The 22148-nt window shown below is 38.7% G+C and overlaps 1 protein-coding gene across 1 annotated transcript; it reads left to right on the top strand.

Moving 5' to 3' along the window:
- The first annotated feature begins 18482 nt into the window (after positions 1-18482).
- Positions 18483-20559, top strand: LOC149846878 (uncharacterized). Its single transcript, XM_089992838.1, has 3 exons — positions 18483-18582; positions 19335-19464; positions 19965-20559. The coding sequence occupies exons 1-3, from the start codon at positions 18483-18485 to the stop codon at positions 20557-20559; spliced, it is 825 nt and encodes a 274-aa protein (XP_089848964.1).
- The last annotated feature ends 1589 nt before the right edge of the window (positions 20560-22148 follow it).

Raw genomic sequence — 22148 nt, forward strand, 5'->3', positions numbered from 1 at the left:
TGCTATATGGTTAAAAAACTTCATATCACAGTTAAATGTAGTTGATTCCATTGGGAAGCCACTGAAGGTCTATTGTGATAATGAAGTTGTTGTGTCCTTTTCCAACAACAACAAAAGTACTACGTCATGTAAGCATATGAAATTGAAGTATTTTGTTGTTAAAGAAAGGACAAAGAATCATTTAGTGCATATTGTTAATATTGGTATCAAAGAGATGATCATTGATCTTCTTACTAAAGGGCTAGCACCGAGATTATATTCTGAACATGTAATGATGATGGACTTGTTAAACTCTTTTTGACATATGCATATAAATAAAGTGATCACTTTCAATTCATGATTCTCATTATTTTTTGTTGTTAATCTCATAAGGATTAGATATTCAACTAAGGACCTATAAAATCGATTATAAAGGTCAATCTATTCATCAAGAACATTCCCAAAAAGTTTTCTGGTTAAAGGGTTTATCATCGAAACAAGTGGGAGAATGTTGGGTTAAACCACCACGTTAGTGGTGGTTACCCACGATGTGGATAACCTCACCCACAGAAGGTGTTCCTTCCATTAAACCTGCACAGAATCAGGGGAAAACGATTACACATCAGTTCTCAATTTGTGCCTATAAAAAGGGGTTTCATGAGCAACCCCAATATAGAGTGAAATACGTGTAAAAACAAGATACAGATCACATACATGAAAATATGAGAGAGGGTTTGGAATCTTACCTCTTCATTCAGAGTATTTCCATCAGGTCGCGGGAATCGATCCTGCTCACCGACTGCATCCGACAGCCTGCGCTTGTAGAGAGCCGCAGTCTGGCTGAGAAGAAACCGCATCCTCTACTCCAGCTACCACCAGCGGCTTCCCCCTGCTCCGGTCGCCACAGCCTTCCATCGATCCTAACTCAGCAATGGCGGCATCAGGTATATCTGCCCCTGCAACTGTATTTTTTATACAGAATCTGGTTTCTTCTGTGTTTTTTGTGCAGGCCGGCCGATCAACAGGAAAGTCCCTACAGAGGAACCATCATATATTCTATGGAAAGTTTGCGGATCTGGAAGGCTTTTATTATCGCTTGAAATGGGAATCTGGTTTGCGGATTTGAATTAAGTGGCCAAGCCTCTTCACGGACTGGGTTAGGGCATGCAGGGCTGTCATCTTCCAATAGCTAGTTCTGGCTCTCAGCTGGTCTGTGAAACAGGTTGCCTAAGCCAGTTGATGATGTGCGTGAACGAGTGTGTGTGTGTCATCAGGTGTGTGTGTGGGAGTGTGGTGTGAGTTCGGGTTTTGTGTTCTTGGCGTGGGTATGGCTGTGTGTTTGTGTCGGCTGGGGGGGGGCGTGTGTGTGTGAGTCAGGCCTCCTTCTATTCGCGTTAGTGTGGGTACGGAGTTTTTATGTGTGCATGTGTGGGAGGAAATGTGTCAACGCGATGTGCGTCAGCGTTGGGACGAGGGGGCAGCTGCGTTTCGACATTGACAGAGCTCTTCAGGGTGGCAAGCTTCTTGCATCCCGCTTCAACATTCTGGTCTTACTTTCCTCCTCTGCAGTCCCTAATGCTCTGCTTCATTCTGACGCAGAGGAGCAGCTTTTCCCGTCCTGAGGGCCATGTTTTCTGCTGCTCGGCTCACGCTTATTGGACTCATTAGGCTAGCTGCATTCACAGCACAATCCCTCTGATCCTCTAATCAATAAGGGGACTCATTCTGTGCCAGGATCTGTGCTAGAGTTGTTTGCAGTCAATCGTTCTCTGAAGCATCTAGATTCACAGGAACCTCTTTGGCGAAGAACTGGACACCTCAACTCGTAGGCGCTTGAATAATTGGATCAACAGCTATAGGTTTCACTGCAGCATGTTCGTTCATGGAATGACATTCGGCAGGGCTGCTTTTGGCGCTTTTATAATAGGAGCAATAGTTTTATGTAACGGGAGTGGAACAGTGTTTATCCCCTTTTTTTTATATGGCTGATGGGGTGTCAACGGGTCGGGTTTACCCGGACCAAACCCTATAGATTTCGAATATGGTGACAAATAAGAAGACCTCGATTAAGACCAGGTCCGGACTCAAAGGTTCGACTAATAATGGACCCAGGTATAGTTTCTGAAATTTTATATAAGATCCAGGCTCAACCCGAATTCTGATTAAGACCCACAAAATCTTAATGTAAAAATGATAACAAATATTATTTTACCGGGTATGGTCAGTGTAGTTCTTGGACCGGATATGGTTTCTTATAGCAAACCTGATTAGACCCGAGTCCAAACCCAATACCATACCCAAAAATCTAATCTAAATATGATTCTACATGGATTCGAAGCAAACTCGACCCGTTGACACCACCATTATGAAAGTGCACGCAAAAAGACGAGAAGGGCAGGCCAGTATTGTCGGCAGCAAAAAAATCCATACGAAATGAGTTGAATCGCTTTATTTTTAAATAATTCTTCAACAGTGTTTAAAATAATTTAAATATTATTTTAATATTTTCCCAGCACGTGTAGCTAATTCAACTCAATTCGGTTCATAATCGGAAACGAGTCGATTCCCTAAACAGTTTCAAAAATCGACTCAGGATCCGATACAATTATGACAATATTTGGGGCAGGGCAACACCCAGCCCACCAGTGTATCCACTCAAAGTGCTTACAGTGCATGTGTGGCACACAGCTTCCCTTTCAGGTATTTAGAGGCCGCACGTTGCTAATTATCGGTCGTAGCTAGTCAAGGAATCGGGTTTGGTTCAGACCCAGGTGAAATCAAACCCAAACCTGACTTGAGATGATGATACCGGGTCTGAAAACAGATCTAGTCAGATGCACTATAAGAAAAACCATACCTGAATCCTATAAGGATCCCATGAACCAGACACAGACTAAAACAATATTTTGTATTTCTTTTATATTAAATTATTGCTGATCTTAGTCAGAACTCGGGTGGGCCCGAGTTTGTTATAAAATTTTACAAACCATACCGAAATTCAGATATTAATCTAACCCTTTGAGTCTAACCTAGATTCTAATCGGATCTTCTTGTCTATCACCAAACCCTAACCCTACAGGGTATGGTACGAGTCAGGTCTGGGTCAAACCTGACCCATTGCCACCCTAAGTCGTAGCCCCACCCTCCATAGGTCATAAATCTCAGGAACCTTCAGCTGCCACCAAGCTTTTGTATCGTTCATCCCAATGTTGTCGGTATCGGTATAGAATGGTGCCACGTGTTTGATGCTAGGCCCCACCGTTTTGGAAAATGATGGGCCTTAAGAAGGTGTGGCACCATCCGTGCTCAGCTAGGTAATCATTCAAGTCACAATCCCGAGGAGACAAAACAGCGCGCAAGGCCTGTTGTTTGTACGGATCATGAAATTCGTCAATCCATCACGAATTAGCGGCGAAAGTAACAACATATCAGTTCTGTCATTAATTAGCGATCAAAAAATTACGATGAATGATATTCATCGCTAAGCCATCGTTGATTTGTTGCTAAACAGTTTAGCAACGGATTTGCAACGAATTAGCGTCAGATAACGTCCATCGCTAATCCCTAAAATTCTTGTAGTGAATGTAACAAAAATCATATGAATCCAACAACAGAATAGGAAGTTATAGTCAAAACAGTGTGACTAGTTTTGTAAAAATCATGTTTTAGGTCAAACCTATTTTAAATAAAAAAATTTACCATTAAAGTGATCTAATTTGGTTTTTCACTTAAAAGATAAATTAAAATAAATGATGTTATCTTTTCAATGCATCAAATAGCACTTCGATTAGGCATCCAGATAGGAGCCAAAATATGTTAGCCAATTATAATGGATCTAAAGGACAACTAGATTTGAAACATGAAAATCTAAAATTCTTATATTTAACCCATGGGAATCTTCTAGATGCTTGAAGTGGACGAAAGTGAGGTGTGATGCTAATGAACACCTTAGCAATCGATCCAACCCGAGACCAATACGGAATAGGACCCTCAACCTCGAAATGGGTAAACAACTATGACAAGAGAGCTATATATATATATATATTGTGTGTGTGGCGCAAGCACTCGGACAATTAACATCTGCATCCGCATCCGCATCTGATCACACTTTACGCTCGACCAGTTCTTTCTGTCTGAGCCTCAGCCAACACGTACGAAGGACGACTTGTTCCTATGTGCAGGGAAAAATCAGGTTCAGGACATTTTAAGTGGCGACCGATTTCAGTGCTCAAACTAATATCAAATCAAGATGTGCTGTGCTGGTTCCGGACCAGATCAACAGGAACAATGAAATAGGTGCCAACAATATTCGTGACTGCCAGCAGATTTGCTGACAGCATGTGTGTTCTCAACAACAGAAAAAAATAACAGGCACTGAATTCAGGTGGCACAGTCGATTGATATAGTGATCACGACGCGATATGTTCAGCGCAAAAGATATGATGGCAGATACAAATTCAGACTAAGCATTCAAGTAATTCAGTGTTCCCAATAATGTTGTGAAGTTCAAAAAATTAACGTATAACCACCTAACTGAGACCGAGCGTCAAGCGCTGCTCTGGGCTGAAACACACTCATAGATTGATGTTCGTCAGTCCAACATTCGGCATCCAACAGGTCAGGTGCAGACCAGGGAGCCGAACCAACAGTGATGTTGTGGCCGTGATTTCTGGTCACGTCAGTTTGGACGCCCAGGTGTCCCCAATGATGCAGGCTGGTTCTGTTAGAACAGAGGATAACCTAAATCGGTTTCCAAGCTGGGCTTAAAAAACATGCAAGCACAAACTCAGTTGGACTTCCTCTTCTATACTTCAAGCAGGATTACCAGCAATTGTTCAAGGCAGCAATAGGAAAAGAAACAAAAAACAAAAATAAGAATGAAACTCCGATAACTCGGATCCTGTTCTAACACAGCCCACTTCAATTCGGTATTTAAAAAAAAACTGGGAAAACTGAATCTCATATGCATGTTTAACAAGGTTTTCACTTCCAAAATCCGAGTTCAACAATAAACAACCTTCCACACATGCTTAAAAAAAAAAAAAAAAACAAAGAACACGATTTTTCTATCAGATTCAATATATGACTTCACAAATCTGATTACAACATTTTTTTTCTTCGCTAAACAGTGCAACAAATACAATTTCTTAGACGTTTTATTTTTAATTTTTTTTTTTAAAAGAAAACACAGTCCAAACAAAACTACATAAAGCAAGAAAATAAAGTTCAATCGACGAAGGAGTGAAAGAAAAACGCTGATTTGGGTTAGCTCCTGTGAAACTGCCGACCAACGCGATCACGAGCTCATCTTCCTTGAGTTTTCAGTACACACACAGACCACTCAAAAGGGTCTTCATGCAGATCACACTTGAGTGGCCACCATGAACACGCAATGGGGAATAGAGAGTGAGGGACATCCCAACCCTATACTCTTCTTATTTTCTTTTTCTCAAAAGATCAAAAATCTTTTTTTTATTGTTCTTTTAGAAAAAATATGAAGTAATAGAGGGGCTAGGTGGCCGCTCCCTAGACATATGGGAGGAGTTCTCTACCTCCCATGAGAACCAATGAAGTATGTGCCTCTTATTGGTCCAATCGGAAAGAAACCACCACCCATTGGACCAATGAGAATTGCCTCTGTTGGGTTCAATGGGAAGGTGACCCACCTCCTACAAGCCCAATAGGACATCACCTTTTGAAACCATAAATAGAATTGAAAGATACAAACCCACAATGACAAAATATTCAAATCCAAATAGAATGGATATGAACAAAAAATAAAGCAGATCTTAGGATAAAGAAAGAAGATCAAACTGTAGAAAAAAATAAAACTGCCCACATTACCCATTGTACCCTCTAATGGCCTTAAAGATATCTTAATGGGTCATCGAACTTAGACTCATATATGATCATTTAATTTGAATTCAAAAAATCCTAAAAATAAAACTAAATCCTAAATGCTAATACCTCATGTTTTCATATCAAAGTCTAATTCCAAAATTTTGAAAACTCTCAAAAAACAAAATTCGTCTGTTCAGATCCAATGACATATTTTTTCTGAATGCGGGTCTAGATACACTGCATCAATGCTCCATCCATGCTCTTAAATTCTCATCTTTTTAGAAAATCCTAAAATTCACCTATAAGATTTTATTTTTCTCTCAAAGATAAGCGTCCTTAATCTCTTAGGGATTACACTTACTTTAAATTCATTGAACTTAGAAAGTTCTCGGTTGCTTAGCCCATAAGCTAGGTAACTCCAACCAATTGGATTAAACCTAACAACAGGAACCAATTAAAAAGAAACTTTATAAAAAACCAACCAACATGGTCTTGCCACATCCTCCATGGGCCGATCCAAATCTTTGGACCCAAACTCAATAGAATTAAGATCCAAACTCATTAGCAAAACTATAAATAGGGACCCTCTCACCTTAGTTTGACATCTAGAACCTAAGTAAAGAAACATTGTTGCACTTACTATTTTCCTAGTGAGCAACACTCAGACTCTACCCATATGAGTCTAACCCAGCTGAGACAACCTGACCCTAGTCTAGGACTAGATCCCCTATCTCACTTGGTTATTTAGAGCCTACTCCTAGTCAAAGTAATGTTAGAGTCTCTACAAGCTTTTTATAATCATAGGGAAGGGCTTGTGGTGAGATTCAGTTTTTCTATAAAAAAAAATTTTAGCTTATTCTAAAAGTGTACTTTTCTTTTAAGAAACATCATATTTTAGTACTACTTTGTACCCTCAACCTCGCCTTTTTGTAGAACATGTGTATGAGGTAGAACAACTCTTAAGCTAAAAGTCCCGGGTTAAAGATTTTGAGCTCCTAGTGTGGATGATCCGAGGAGAAAATGTACACAACTTGAAGGGCAAACCCATAATACTCTTATCTTGTATTTGGATACAATTTTTTTATCCAAAACAATTTTTTGTCTAAAATCCTCATTTTGGTTTTCAAAATTTGAGAATCCACGGGTAGAGAAAATTCCTCCAAAGTCATTACATAAATAGAAAACTCTCTTGATTTAAGCTTCTACATTCCCAACTTCACACAAACTCCCTAAACCAATGTTTTCCTTATTCTTGAACACCTTTCCTTCCTTGGTGACCAAGGAATCCTTGTTGGACACAACTGCTTTGGAAGACTTGAGCTTAACCGCCTTATAGACTCCTTAGAGGGCTGGGACTCGGCCTGCTTCGCTGGCATAGCCTGGTTAGTTGTCGTAGATGACTCACTCGGCTTAGCTGGCTGGGACGTCTCTCTAACATCAATGACCCTCGAACCACCAATTAGCCATTCCCAAACTGTGACCACTTCCTCTCTCTCTCTCTCTCTCTCAAAAACCACCTTCCGATGATCACCATGCCTCTTCAAGTTGATAGAAAATGGTATTCCCTTCTCCAACTTATACTCTTCCATTTTAGTTTCGTACTTGGCCTCAAACGTAACCAAGCTCAACAATCTAAATCCTCACGATTTTGTATTATGAAACCATTAATTTTCTTCTTTGGTACTTACTGCACCTTCTTTCTAATGTGTGAGGGCAATACAGGAAACCAAGAAATAAATCATGTTTACCATCAGTCTAAATGACAAACGTGAGGTATATAATTGACAATTGCCAGAAAAAGTTAGATGCTTATTAGAAAAATAAAAAATATGTCTTGTATTCGGAACGAGGGGGCGAAAGGTTAGCTATAAAAGCAATTCTTTTTTAAAAATAACTTATATTAAACTAGTTGAATTTAACTTTATAATGGATTCAACTAATAACCTTATTAGAATGAATGACTAAATACCTTCAAAATAATGGTATCTTAAATTATTACTTTTTGAAGCCAAAAGGGGTAAATTTGCTAGGTTCACAAAGTTACTTTTGAAAAAGGTGTTTGCCTTTTCATTTTCCTTAAAGTCCAAAAGGCATATGCCCAAAAAATGCCTTGATTTGAAGGGTGTTTTAGTTATTTTATTAAGGTTCTAAAATTAAATACAATTAGTTTAATATCAGAATATATATATATATATATATATATATATATATATATATATATGAAAACCTGTAAGATGAATTAAGCATCGAACGCATGTTGGTGCATTGATTTTGCACAAAACAAGAACATTAGTGGCGGCTTGGTGCTTTTTACAATAAAAAAGATGATCCATTGTTGATCCATGCACGATCAGCGATGGATATGTGTTGGATAACAGTGGACGATTTGCTCATCTACGATTATGGGCTAATATATATATATATATATATATATATATATATATATATATATATATATATATATATATATATATATATATATAATGTGTGCAACTCTTATGTGCACAGCTACCAGCAAGACTCTGCTGGCCGTCCATCGCAGCCTTGATGGACGGCCAGCGCCAAAACATGTGTTTTTGCACTTTTTTACTTTTAGCGCGGTTTTTGACCGCCCCTAAAGGTCCCAATAAAAATTGGGACCTTTTATGGAAAAATCTGTCACTAAAGGCCCCAATTTTTGTTGGGCCTTTATAAGTGACAGATTTTTTAAGCCAAAAGCTGGAATTTTTGTGCATTTTTTTTTGTAGTCATCCTTCGTGCCTTTGACAGACGGCCAATATGATGGATATGAATTTTCGTGCTTATATACGTGGCTCTCATTTGGACTTTCGAACATGCACTGTAGAAAACTCCTCGCCTTCGGGGGAGAACAGACAACACCCTCCTAGTTGTGCAACTGCCACACACTCTCTCTCTCTCTCATATATATATATATATATATATATATATATATATATGTGTGTGTGTGTGTGTGGAGAGAGAGAGAGTAACTTGATGAAACAGCATGGTGTGAGCTGAAGCCTTACACAACCTTCCCCCTCATGATTTTTCGCTTCAATGAATTGCAAATGTGCAGGAGTTCTTGTTTGGTCTACAAAACCTTTTTTAATCGCTATAAATAGGCCTCTATGGGTAAAATATTTTCAAGGATAGTTTGCATGTAGAAACAACTTAGCAAATGATCTTTTCTTTGTGTTTGCACTTAACATTGGATTTGGTAAAGAAGACTCAACTGGATGGCTTCCTCTAAGGTTAGAGACGCTCTTTGTTGGAATTATAAGCTAGACTCTTCGTATTCTTCCCTCATTTTTGGGAAACTCATTTTACATTAAGGCTTGTTGGAATTATAAGCTAGACTATTCGTATTCCTCCTTCATTTTGAGAACTTGTTTTACATTAAGGTTATCTGCAATTTTTTTATGCAAACTCTTTGGGTTCCTCTCCCATTTATTTCTTCTCCTTAAAAATGTAATAGCCTTTTAAATTTTCTATGGTAAAAATTTACTATGTAATTAAATTCTGGCTGGGCTTGAATGCTATAAATATAACAGCCATGTATCATCATTTTGATAAGTCGTTGGAATGTTTTAAAGCCTTTTGTAGCCTTCTCCTTCTCTAGCACCATTTCTGCGTATTTTTCATTTTAGAGAACAATCTTCTTCTCTAGTTTGCTGTTTTATTTCCACCATAGTGGTATCAAAGCTAGGATAGCTTCCAACAATATGGTGCAACCACAAGTTCCTTGCTTTGCAGGAAAAAATTATAACAAGTGGAGTAATTAAATGAAGACGTTCTTTGGCTCTCAAGATCTATGGGACATTGTTGAAAGTGCCTTCGATGTGATGGACAATGTGGAGGGTATCACTCTACGACAACAAACTGAGTTAAAGAAAAATTGAAAGAAGAACAATAAGGCATTGTTCTATATTTATCAAGCTGTTGATGAAGGTATTTTTGAAAGAATATCTTCGACGGAATCGACAAAGAAAGCATAAGATACTCTCTATACAATATATAAAGGAGAAGACAAGGTAAAAATGGTGAGACTCCAAACTCTTAGAAGTGAATTTGATTCTTTAAAAATGAAAGAATCTGGAACTATTGAAGCATTTTTCAATCGAGTCTTCTCCATTGTTAATCGAATGCGAGTAAATGATGAAAAACTTAAAGATCAAAGAGTTGTTGAAAAAATATTGAGAAGCTTAACTCGCAAGTTTGAACATATTGTTATTGCTATAGAAGAATCCAAAGACTTATCCACTTTGTCTATTGATAGTTTAATGGGATCACTTCAACCCCATGAACTTCGTATAAAGCAATTTGATTCTCTTCCAATCGAGCAAGCTTTTTAGACACAACTCTCTATTCATGGTGGTGCTCGAGGACGAAGAGGAAGAGGAAGAGGAAGAGGATATGAAGGTGGTAGAAATCAAGAGACGAAAGAAGATGATTGTGATTCATCTTATTCTATGTGAGGAAGAAGTCGATATAGAGGGCAAGGTTGTGGTCGCTCCCTCTCACAAGTTCAATGCTTTCATTGTCAAAAGTATGGTCACACCATAAAGTTCTGTAAAAAGAGATTGACAGAAGAAAACCAAAATGAGGTAACTTCCATGCATGAGAAAATGAATTTCTTGATGATGATATTATCTTTCTTGCTTATGATACCAAAGAAGAAACACATGATGAAGTATAATATATTGATAGTGGTTGTAGTAACCGCATGAGTGAAAACAAAAAATTATTTGTGGACTTAAATGAAATGGTTCAAACTAAAGTTAGAACAGGTGATGATAATAGGCTTGTGGTTAAGGGATGTGGTGATATTCTTGTTAAAACTAACCTTGGCGACAAGCATGTCACCGATGTTTTCTATGTTTCAGGCCTCAAACACAATCTTTTGAGTGTTGGTCAACTTATTCTAAAAGGATATGATCTTCATTTCAAAGGAGAAATATGTGAAATCAAGGATAAGAAGAATACTCTCATAGCCCAGGTGAAAATGACTCAAAACAAAATGTTTCCATTTATATTTCAAAGTGTTGTTCTTCCTTGCTTCAATAATATTATTAAAGATCCATCATGGTTATGGCATCTTTGATATGGGCATTTGAATTTCAGTTTTTTATCTCTCATGTGCAAAAAACATATGGTCAGAGGCATGCCTAACATTCATCAGCAAGACAAAATTTGTGAAGGTTGTGTTCTTAGAAAACATCACAGAGACTTTTTTCCTGGTGGCAAATCTTGGCAAGCATCAAAACCACTTGAGTTGGTTCATTCTGATTTATGAGGCCCTATACGCACCATATCTATTGAAGGTAATCGTTACTTTTTAACATTCATTGATGACTTCAGTCGAAAAACATGGGTTTATTTTTTAAAAGAAAAATCTAAGGTGTTCAAATATTTTAAGCAATTTATGATATTTATTGAAAAACAAAGTGATCTCTCTATTAAAACCTTGCATACTAATCGTGGGGCTGAATATATATCCAATGAGTTTGAGAAATTCTTGAAAGAGAAGGGCATCTGTCATCAGTTGACTACTCGGTACATATTTCAACAAAACGACATTGCAAAAAGGAAGAATCGCACGATCATGGAGATGGCAAGAAGTATGTTAAAATCTAAAGGTATGCCTAACATATTCTGGGTTGAATCAGTGGCATGTGCTATCTATCTTTTTAATCGTGCCCCCACTAAAAGTGTTCAAGACCTAACTCCTCAAGAAGTTTAGAGTGGGCAAAAACCATGTGCTGCTCATTTGAATGTATGTGGCAGCATATGTTATTCTCATATTTTCGATGAACGAAGATAAATCTGAAAAATGTATCCTTGTTGGGTACAGTGAATCCTCAAAGGCTTATAAGCTTTATAATCCAATCACCAAAAAATTTATCATAAGCAAAGATGTAAAATTCAATGAAGAAGAATCTTAGAATTGGGATGGCGAGAATGAAAATAAAAATTCACATTTTATCAAAAAGGAGGAGAGTCGTGAACCTAATAGTGATGGTGGCAAAGGAGATACTTCGCTCTCCTCTCTATCTGCGCATTTATCACCATCTTCCTCATCTTCAAGGAGTTCTGAATCTTCTTCTATGGTAACAAGAAGTCTTCAAGAAATTTATGAAACAACAAGAAGAAATCTTGAGGAAGATTTAATGAATTTTGCTTTATTTGCGGTCGTTGATCCAATTACTTATGAAGAAGTATCTCAAGAAGAGAAGTGGAGAATTGCTATGAATCAAGAAATGGACTCCATTGAAAGAAATCATACTTGGGAGTTGAGTGAGCTTTCAAGTGGACTCAAATCTATTGGCGTCAAGTGGGTATATAAAACAAAGTTTAACTCAAATGGAGAAGTTGAAAAATGCAAAGCTCGACTGGTGGTAAAAGGTTATAAGCAAAGGTATAGCGTCAATTTTAATGAAGTTTTTGCTCCTGTGGCTCGCCTTGAAACAATTCGCATGGTGTTAGCTTTGGCTGCTCAAAGAAAATAGAAGGTCTATTAAATGGATGTTAAATCGACTTTCTTGAATGGTTTCTTGAAGAAGAAGTGTATATTGATCAACTTCTGAGTTATGTGAAGAAGGATGAAGAAAACAAAGTGCGTCGATTGAAGAAGGCTTTATATGGGCTGAAACAAGCGCCAATGGTTTGGTATAGTCGCATTGATGGATATTTCTTGAAGAATGGTTTCAAAAGGTGTCCTTTTGAGCATACTCTCTTCATCAAAGAAGGCATTCGGGAGTTCTTAGTCATATGCTTATATGTTGATGATTTAATAATTATCGGCACTAGTGTAAGTATGTGTGAAAATTTCAAGAAGGATATGATGCACGAATTCAAAATGACTGATATGGGGCTTTTTTATTTTTTTTTAGGCATTGAGGTAAAGCAAGTTGAAGATAGAATATTCATATCTCAAAAAAGGTATGCTGAAAATATATTGAAGAAGTTTAGAATGGAGGGTGTTACACCTCTTAATACTCCCATGAAAGTTGGATTGAAACTTAGCAAAAATGATGGTGAGAGAAAGATCGATGCAACTCTCTATAGAAGCCTTATTGGTAGTCTTATATACTTGACTGCTACAAGACCTGATCTTATGTTTGTTGTCAACATGATTAGCAGATTCATGAAATCTCCTTCTAATACTCATTGGAACATAGGTAAAAGAATTTTGAGATATGTGCATGGCACTATCAATCATGGAATTCATTATAAATGTGTCGAATATTCAAAATTGGTGGGTTTTTGTGATAGTGATTGAGGTGAAAATAGAGATGATAGTAAAAGCACTTTAGGTTTTATTTTTCACATTGGCTTAGGTGCAATCTCATGGGCATCGAAAAAGCAAGCTGTTGTGGCTCTATCCACAACCGAAGCTGAGTATATTTCATTGGCTCTTTCTAGTTGTCAAGCTCTCTGACTAAGGTGGATTCTTCATGAGCTGAAGCATCCTCAATGTGAAAGCATTCCTTTGTTTTACGACAATAGTTCAGCCATAGCACTCACCAAAAATCTAATTTTTCATGGCAAAGGCAAGCATATTCGAATCAAGTATCATTTCATTAGAGACTTGGTCAAAGATGGAGATATCAATGCCACGTTTTGCAAGACTCAAGACTAAGTGGCTGATATCTTTATAAAAGCATTGAAGAATAAAACTTTCAATAAATTGAAAGAGAAATTAGGTGTTGTTATAGTTTAGCTTAAGAGGAGCTGTTGGAATTATAAGCTAGACTCTTCGTATTCCTTCCTCATTTTTGGGAAACTCATTTTACATTAAGGCTTGTTAGAATTATAAGCTAGACTCTTTGTATTCCTCCCTCATTTTGGGAACTCATTTTACATTAAGGTTATCTGTAGTTTTTCTATGCAAACTCTTTGGGTTCCTCTTCCATTTATTTCTTCTACTTGAAAATGTAATAGCCTTTTAGTTTTTTTTATGGTAGGAATTTACTATGTAATTAAATTCTAGTTGGGCTTGAATACTATATATATATATATACATATAGCAGTCATGTATCATCATTTTGATAAGTCGTTAGAATGTTTTGAAGCCTTTCGTAACATTCTCCTTCTCTAGCACCATTTCTGTGTGTTTTTCATTCTAGAGAACAATCTTCTTCTCTAGTTTGTTGTTTTATTTTCAACGCTCTCAAGGATGGTGGTACATGGTCTCGCCCTTGGGATCCTGGGGAAAGTTCACTGGTTGTAAAGAACCTTGAAAGAGGGAATGGTGGGCATGCATCAAATAGTACATCCTGGTGAGAGGTGGTTGGATCTAGCAAATTGTATTCCACTGAAGGATTGAATCCTCTAAAAGTCAGATAAGAGGATGAACACAAGCGAGTGTTTGTGTCCTCGAGTAGACGTTCATAGATACAAAAGCCTTGGAGCCTCACAGTCATGGCAGGTTTGTCGGGTGGTGACAAATTTAAGAGGATAGAATTCGCCTTCATATTCGAGAACCTTTCACGACTCTACAATATTAAAGGCCTGAGATTTTCCACGGGTTGTCATGGCCTTTTTCTGATTCATTTTCATGCTAAAGAAGATTTGGAATCTGTGAGAAAAGGTGGAGTTTGGGGCCTATATATATATATATATGCTATTAGTTTATGCTACTGAAAATTTTTATTTCTGTAGGTTGCTGATTAGATTTACTTTTGATTAATTTGTTAGAGTCTGGGCTGAATAGGCCATCCTTATAGGTGACATCAGCCCCAAAAATATATATATATATTGTATCTCTTATTTAGGTTTGATTACTATTAGATTGGTACTGCTGATTATAAAACCAATTTATTTCTTTCACATTCAGAATTGATGCCCTTATTGTGATTGAACCTGCGTTTCTCATTGGTTAGGATCCACTATGTGAATTTTGTTTTGAAATTTCTGTATGTAACATTTTCAAGAGGCACAAATATATTATTCCTCTGGTTATATTGAATCAGTTACCTCTGTACATATTTCTTTTACTGTCACATTTTTTTTACAATCCAGCATGACCAGACTATAGCGTAAAATCTGAAAAATATTTTGTGTTCGGTGGCAGGTCTAACCTTGTGTAAATCTGGAAGGTTTGATAAGTAACAGACAGTTGCCTATTACCTCATATCCTTCCATGGTTTTATTGAATGAGGTTTTCGCTATTGAAAATGACGCAAATTGTGGGATGTATATGAGAAAGCCTTTTCGCATTAATGAGTCACCTGCCATTGCAGAGTTTTCCTTAAATAATACCACGTCTTTCAAGTTTGGAGAAGGAAAATCTTGTATGAGCTTATCAGGAAGCGAGAGATACAAAACAACAAACTTGACTTAATTAGAGGTCCTTATTGGACTTGACTTTGATATTTCATCAAAGGAGCCCTTCTTGGACTTGCTTAATATAGACTTTAGAGTTCCTCTGTGAACCAGCAAATATGCAACATTGGGTTTGGACAAGTTTGGATCACACATTTTGGATTTGGACCATTAATCTTGACATCCCTTCGCAAGTGCAACAGGGTAGGTAAGATGTTGAGCTTGGACCTCAAGTAATTAAAGTGTTGAATATCTGCAAGCTGATCATTAGTGGATACATGCTGGACCTGAAGAACATGAGTTGCAACCGACATCAAGTTCAATGTGCTTATTGCCACTGTGAAAGGTAGGATGTGCGGCAAGATATGTGGTGAACACATTATCACAGTAAATGACTGGAGGATCCTTAATCTGATGGTCGAGTTCACCAAGCAGGTGATGAAGCCACATGCACTCAGTGGTAGCATTGGCGACAGAGCAGTATTAAGCTGGATTGGGAAACAACTGATTGTTTCTTGGAGTTCTAGGAGACAAGATTGTGGCCAAGAAACAATGTGTAAGTGGAGGTGGACTTATGATCATCAGTTGAACCAGCCCAATCAGCATCTGCATAAAGAAAAAGTTGTGTAGAGGAGCTTGGGAAAAAGTAAAGGCCATGCTAAATGGTGATTATCACATAATGCATTTGACGACAGCCTAATAATCTGTCATAGGTGCATGCATAAACTAACAAATCCTGTTGACCGTGAAGAAGACGTCTGGATGAGTGAGCATGACATATTAAAGGGCACCAACAACACTACGAATTGTCAAGAGGTGTCCCAGAAAATGCAGAGAGTCGTGTAGAAGAAGCCATTGGCGTAGACATTGATTTTTCACCAAGCATGTGCAAAAAAGTAATTCAAAAAAATATTTTTCTTGAGACAAGATCGGCCCGATAGAAGAACAAACAACTTGAATGCCCAAAAAATAATATAAATTATCAAGATCCTTAAAAGCAAACTGAGCACCAAGGTAGTTGATGAAAGAACAAACTGTGGTGAGAGAGCTTAATGTAACAAGAATATAATTAATATACACAAAAACATATAATAAAAAAGTACCACAAATCATAAAGGGCCTTTTGCAAGTGACATATAATCAGGATGTCGAGGATTCTGAAAACTAGGAGGTTGAACATCACAATTGAGGAGGACATTATTAACATCGAGCTGGTGTAAGGGCCAGTTAGAACTCACAGCAACGGCGAGAACAATATGGATGTTTGACAGTTTGATGATAAGACTAAAGGTCTCAAGGAAATCAACACCTTCTTTCTAATAAAATCCTTTAGCCACTAAGTAAGCCTTGTACCTTTGAAGAAACCAGTTTATATGCTATTTGATCTTGTAAACCCATCATCAACTAATAATATGTGTGAGAACCAACCTTCACAGAGAGCCTAATATTCCCATAGACATAGCTTGTTGTCATTTAGGATATGTTTAAAGGTACGGGGTTCAAGAACAGTAGTCAACTAGACAAGGACATAAAAAAAAAAGAGTGATTAGTAGTAAGGAAGGTGAGAGGTTTGAGGGTACCGTTATGGGCCCTAGTAACCATGTGGTTGGTACTAGTAGAGGAGGTGGTGACGCTGGCCGTTTCGGAGAATTGGGCTCAAGAGATGATGGAGTGGCAACATTTGAAATTTACTGGAGTATTTTTATGGTTTAAGGGAAACCTCTCTCTCTCTCTCTCTCTCTCTCTCTCTCTCTCTCTCTCCGGTGAGTGAAAACAATGGTAAGACTAAATGGGCTCTGCATCTGTCAGTGTACATCTCCTTTTGGTGGGACGTTGCAGGTTCAAAACCGAATAGTACGATGAATAATAATTGCTGGTAACCCCAGCTTGCCTTTAAAAAAAAATGTGCTCCGCATCTGTAAAGAAGCTTCTCAAGCAGCCATAAGACACTGGCTCTATGCTGAATGGTGGTGTGCACCTAACGACGAACGAATAAAGCTGAACGTTAATTTATAATGTTTTCAATTAGAGCTCCAAATTGTGGCAAGTGGGATTCACTCTCAGGGATCATGAGGGTAGAAATCTATGTTTCAGATGGTTACTTTGCAAAGAGGATCCATGTAAAAGAAAATGGGTATCATGGCGGGAGGTGCCCGGGTTGATTCTGCCATGTAGCACAATTATTATTGAATATTCTAGAACGGACATTGTTGCTGCTACGATCAGAGCTCTGAAGGGTAGAGATCTGCCTCAAATGTGTGCAAGTGGATACGTATAGCTAGTAACTATTGAGCTTGTGATCTGTGGAATGGGAATTTGCTGGTAAAATGACAGGGCGTGGAAAGACGAAACCCCGGAATTGCTTCCCACCCTTAATGACTTGATGAATATGATCCGTATGCTTTGTAACTGGCGGGAGTCCCCAGCTTGCCAATCAAAACAACAAAAAAAAGCCCACAAGTGGTGGGTGGCACATGGTAAGAATGCCACATGATAAGAAATGCATACCATGCCTTGTTACGTCCCCCACAACAAACGGTCAAACTTGAAATGAAGATGTTGCTTGTAGATGACATACGGAAGGGAAGATGAACTGAGAGCAACTCCTACCGTCCACATTAACTAAGTACATATAATAAGTGAGAGAGAGAGAGTGTGTGATGCTTGCATTTTTTTTTTTTTTTACAAAGAGACACTTTGAACTTATTAACTGACAAAATAATATGCCACAAACAACTTGCTATATGAAGTAGCGTCTTCCGTGACAATGAGGTGACATTTTTTATGTGGGATACTCGCACGTGCTTCCAACATCAAAGCGAAAAATACCAAGATTGCGCTGTCTCCTGACTTGTCCAAGATATTCCAAGTGATTTCAAAATCCAGAAATGGGATTCCACGGATGGAAATTTTTGCGACAATATATATATATATATATATATATATATATATATATATATATATATATATATATATATATAAGTATTCCTATAAGCGTCGATTCTCAAACAGTGAAAGGCGATTGATTCATGATTCTCTGAATTGTGGTATATGGTTTTAAGTACGAGTAGATCTTACTCATACAATGTCAAATTTGGTTCAAATTTCTCGTTCTATGATGGAGATTATGAAAGTCATGATAATGATGAACAGTAGATTTAGATTTGAGGAAAGTTGGGGGATTTTATTATCCCTCACCTTGCAGTCAAAATGAGACCAGGAGACCCTGCTTATTATTAAACCCCCCACCCCTAAACCTCTCATGTACAAACACAACTCAGAGGAATAGAGGGTGTGAGAGAGGCTTCAGGGCACGCACACACCCCAAGAGAGCCAGAATGGGTAGAAGTCCTTGCTGCTCAAAAGGAGAGGGTCTCAACAGAGGAGCTTGGACTGCTGAAGAAGACAAAATCCTCAGCGATTACTTGAAGTTACATGGTGAAGGCAGATGGAGAGCTCTACCAAATAAAGCTGGTTGATTCTTACTTGAACCAATGCATTGCACACGAGAGAGAGAGAGAGTTTTGCTTGATGTGTTCAGCAGTCATCACACCATCATTTTCCTCAACGTTACTGTTGTCATAATCACCACTTTCATTAATCAGGGGTCGTCATCCTGATCTTTAGAGCTTTTTTGTTTTTGATGACGAAGTAAAACCCTCACCGATAATTGGGTCACTTAATGGGTCTGCTTCCCCTGTAAGGTAAAACTCCTGGTTGAGGACACCATCACTTGGCCTTTATGCCCAAACCGTGCTCCCATGCACCATCGGGTGATCTTTAGAGTTGATGGATGTGGAGCCCTCTCCACCCAAGGTGGTGATTCCACATGTATGTCGATCTTGGGAATCTGAGTTTCATGTAAATGTTTCTTGTGGGATAATTAAAACCCATATGTGCAGAGTAATCATGAACATAAATCTAGTAGTCAGTGTCCTCACCTATCCCCTTCAGCTTCTTAAGAGTGCCTAACGGCATTAAGTAAGAAAAACTCACTACCCCGATAGGTAATTCATGATTAAAATTCGCTTTTCTTTTTCTATAAGTTGTTATTTTCTTACCTTTCAATCTAGAGAGTTTCATGTGAACGAGGAGCCCGTACTTACTTTCAAGAGGGGAGATGCATCTGTTTCTAAGAGAGGGGATTACCTGGGAAGGCTCGTGATTGATTTCTTAATCATATTCTGCAGGACTCAAACGCTGCGGAAAAAGTTGTAGACTTCGTTGGTTGAATTATCTGAGACCAGATATCAAGAGAGGAAATATTTCCGATGAAGAGGAGGAGCTCATCATCCGAATGCATAAGCTCCTTGGAAACAGGTGATACATCTCATTCACTCTCTTGAAAGTTTGTTCCTGTAACTTCAAATTCAAACATTCAAGGGTTCTAAATGCATGGCCAGTAGGTTTGTTCCTTTTCTTTCTTTCTTTTTTTCATCAGACCAAAAGTTTTGACCTTTTGAAATTTGCTATGCCCACTTTACCAATTCTTTTCAAAATGATTGATTGTATCCTGACACCCCTCTCTCTCTCTGTTTGGTTTAGACTTTAGATGTTTGGTGTATTCATATATCTGTTCTTTGTTGATGATTTGCTTCCTTATTCTTAACTAAAAAGAGTAAAAAAAATACATGGGGCCCTGCCTGTGATCCACTACTTTTACTATTTCTAAATCTTTTCGTAGGTCGATGACTGCTTTAATAATTTGTAACTAATGGTGCCGGTAAATTACAAAGCCTGTTGAAGCATGGCGGTAAGTAACTTATAGATCCTATTGAATGGCACTAAGTGTTGTCGTTGGGGTATTACTATGGTGGCAGATGGTCTCTTATAGCAGGAAGGCTTCCAGGGCGAACAGACAATGAAATAAAGAACTACTGGAACACCAACTTGGCCAAGAAGCTCCAACAAAAGCAGTCACCTCCTCCATCTTCCTCTACTCAGAAGCGCTCCAGATCCAGCAGCAAAGACAGGAAACCCGCCGGCAAGCGACCGAGGAACAGCACCGCGAAGCCCCCAGATGAGCTTGTGGCCGGAGCGACGGGCATGAGCCCGCCATCTGATGAGCCTGCTCAACTCGTCGCGGCCGGAAAAGAAGAAGAAACTAGGGAGTGCCATGCGATCGCGTCTTCCGGAAATGCTCAAGAGGCGATCAGATTCGAGGATTATGCTCTCACAGATGTTCCTGTTGGGGAGGGTTGTGAGCTCTCGGACATTCTGGGCTCAGAGTTGGCGAGTTTGCTTGGTGAAGGGATGGCTCGGGATGTGGAGAATAACAAAGAGGAGCCAAACTGCCTTTTTGACCATGCCTTCCTGGAGGATTACTCGATGGGGGACGCTTGCATCGGACCCGGTGTGGATTCAGAGATCCAATCGCTACGTGTTTTCTTGGACTCAGAAATTGGATGGATTTGACTACGCAAAGGTCAAGTTGTAACTGTACTAAATGAATAAGCGGAAATTGAGAATTTCAATTTCTTGGTTTTTTTACTGTTTGGATATGTCTTGTCCGATTCTCCAGGGTCTGATGGTTTAGTGTTACAAAGTCAAAATGTGATGTAAACAGAAATGGTTGAGAATTACCAACTCTTTTTAGACATGAATTCCATTTTTGATATCATAGCTAACCGGGTACAAAATGGATATGGAAAGCAATGCCTCGGTGGGCCAAGCAGACCCGGCTCACCATGGACGGGGTTTGGGTCATCAACAAGGTTTTATGCCACCCATTAGCTATTAGGCTGAAACCCGGCCCATTGTATACATAGGCCGGGCCCGAATCGGCCCACGGACTACCAAGCCGATTCGATGGGCCTGACCTACCTAATTATTTTTTTAGTAGTTGATTACATAGTAACTCGAAAACTATTGCTATTTACCTAATTAGTTGTGTTGATTATATGGAAAATAAAAGATTAATTAGATGAGGGCATTAATCTTTGATTTAATTCATTGCTTTTGGTATTATAGGAATTAATTTATGAACTTCATTGAAAAATAACCTATAAATAGATTTGGGTCGGGCTTGGCCGATGCACTGAACATTGGGCCAATGGCCGGGGTTATGAGCTGCTCTTCAAACCTGTGTCTGTTAATAACAGAACCCATGCATTAATAAATGGGCTGAGCCATCTCTGGGTCAGGCCGCACTTAAAGCCCGATGGGTCAGGCTCTAAACAGGCTTAGGCTAGGCCGGGCCGGCCGGTCTAATGCCCACCTCTATTGAAAAGTAATGTAAAGTAGAACACATCGTTTTAGTGATTGTATAAGCATATTCACGTGTAGGAAGTGATACTGTGATAGGAAACGGATATAGAAACCAATAGAAAGAAATGTAGAATCAATAAGCAGGCTGGCTATAGCAAAAAAATGTTATTTACTAAGCTGAAAACATAAGTAGCAAAAAAATGTGACAAGAATCGAGTGAAATGCCAAAGGGAATCAAGAAGAACATAACTTCAAAATCGAGTGGAAAGCAGATTTTTCACTAAAGGCAAGCGTATTTGGTGTCACCCTTCCCCGAAGGCGATGGGGAAGCATCAGGCTTCGTTCTTGAGTACACTTCCAAGCAACCATGCTTCCCAAAGCACCTAAGCATTCAACCCAACTCAAGACCGACCAACCTTGGTGGATTCTAATATGGCTGGAGAAGGAATCGGGTCATAACTAATATCAATAAAACTTCGTGGCACTGAAAATTGACCACACGTAAGTGATGTACACCTTGATCCCCATTTGGCAAAAAGGAATCGCCTTACCACCGAGGTGGTATCCTATGTGGTAAGCGGGGTCCTGAGTCAAGCTGAAGGCCTAGGATCCAATCCCTCTGCCACGCGGGGTCCTGTTTTCTGGTACGAGTCCGCCTAACCCCAGCTTGCTTTTCAAAAAAAAAAAGGAGTTGCCTTTCCTTCAACTTTTGACTAAATCAACTCTACTGATCAGGTTCGGACCACAAAGGTGGACACAAGCGTGGTCGAATTTTCATACCAATTTTTTGTGATGTT

The sequence above is a fragment of the Nuphar pumila genome, chromosome 2 (genome assembly GCF_984573655.1).
Source record: "Nuphar pumila chromosome 2, dmNupPumi1.hap1.1, whole genome shotgun sequence".
In the NCBI taxonomy this organism is placed as follows: Eukaryota; Viridiplantae; Streptophyta; class Magnoliopsida; order Nymphaeales; family Nymphaeaceae; genus Nuphar; species Nuphar pumila.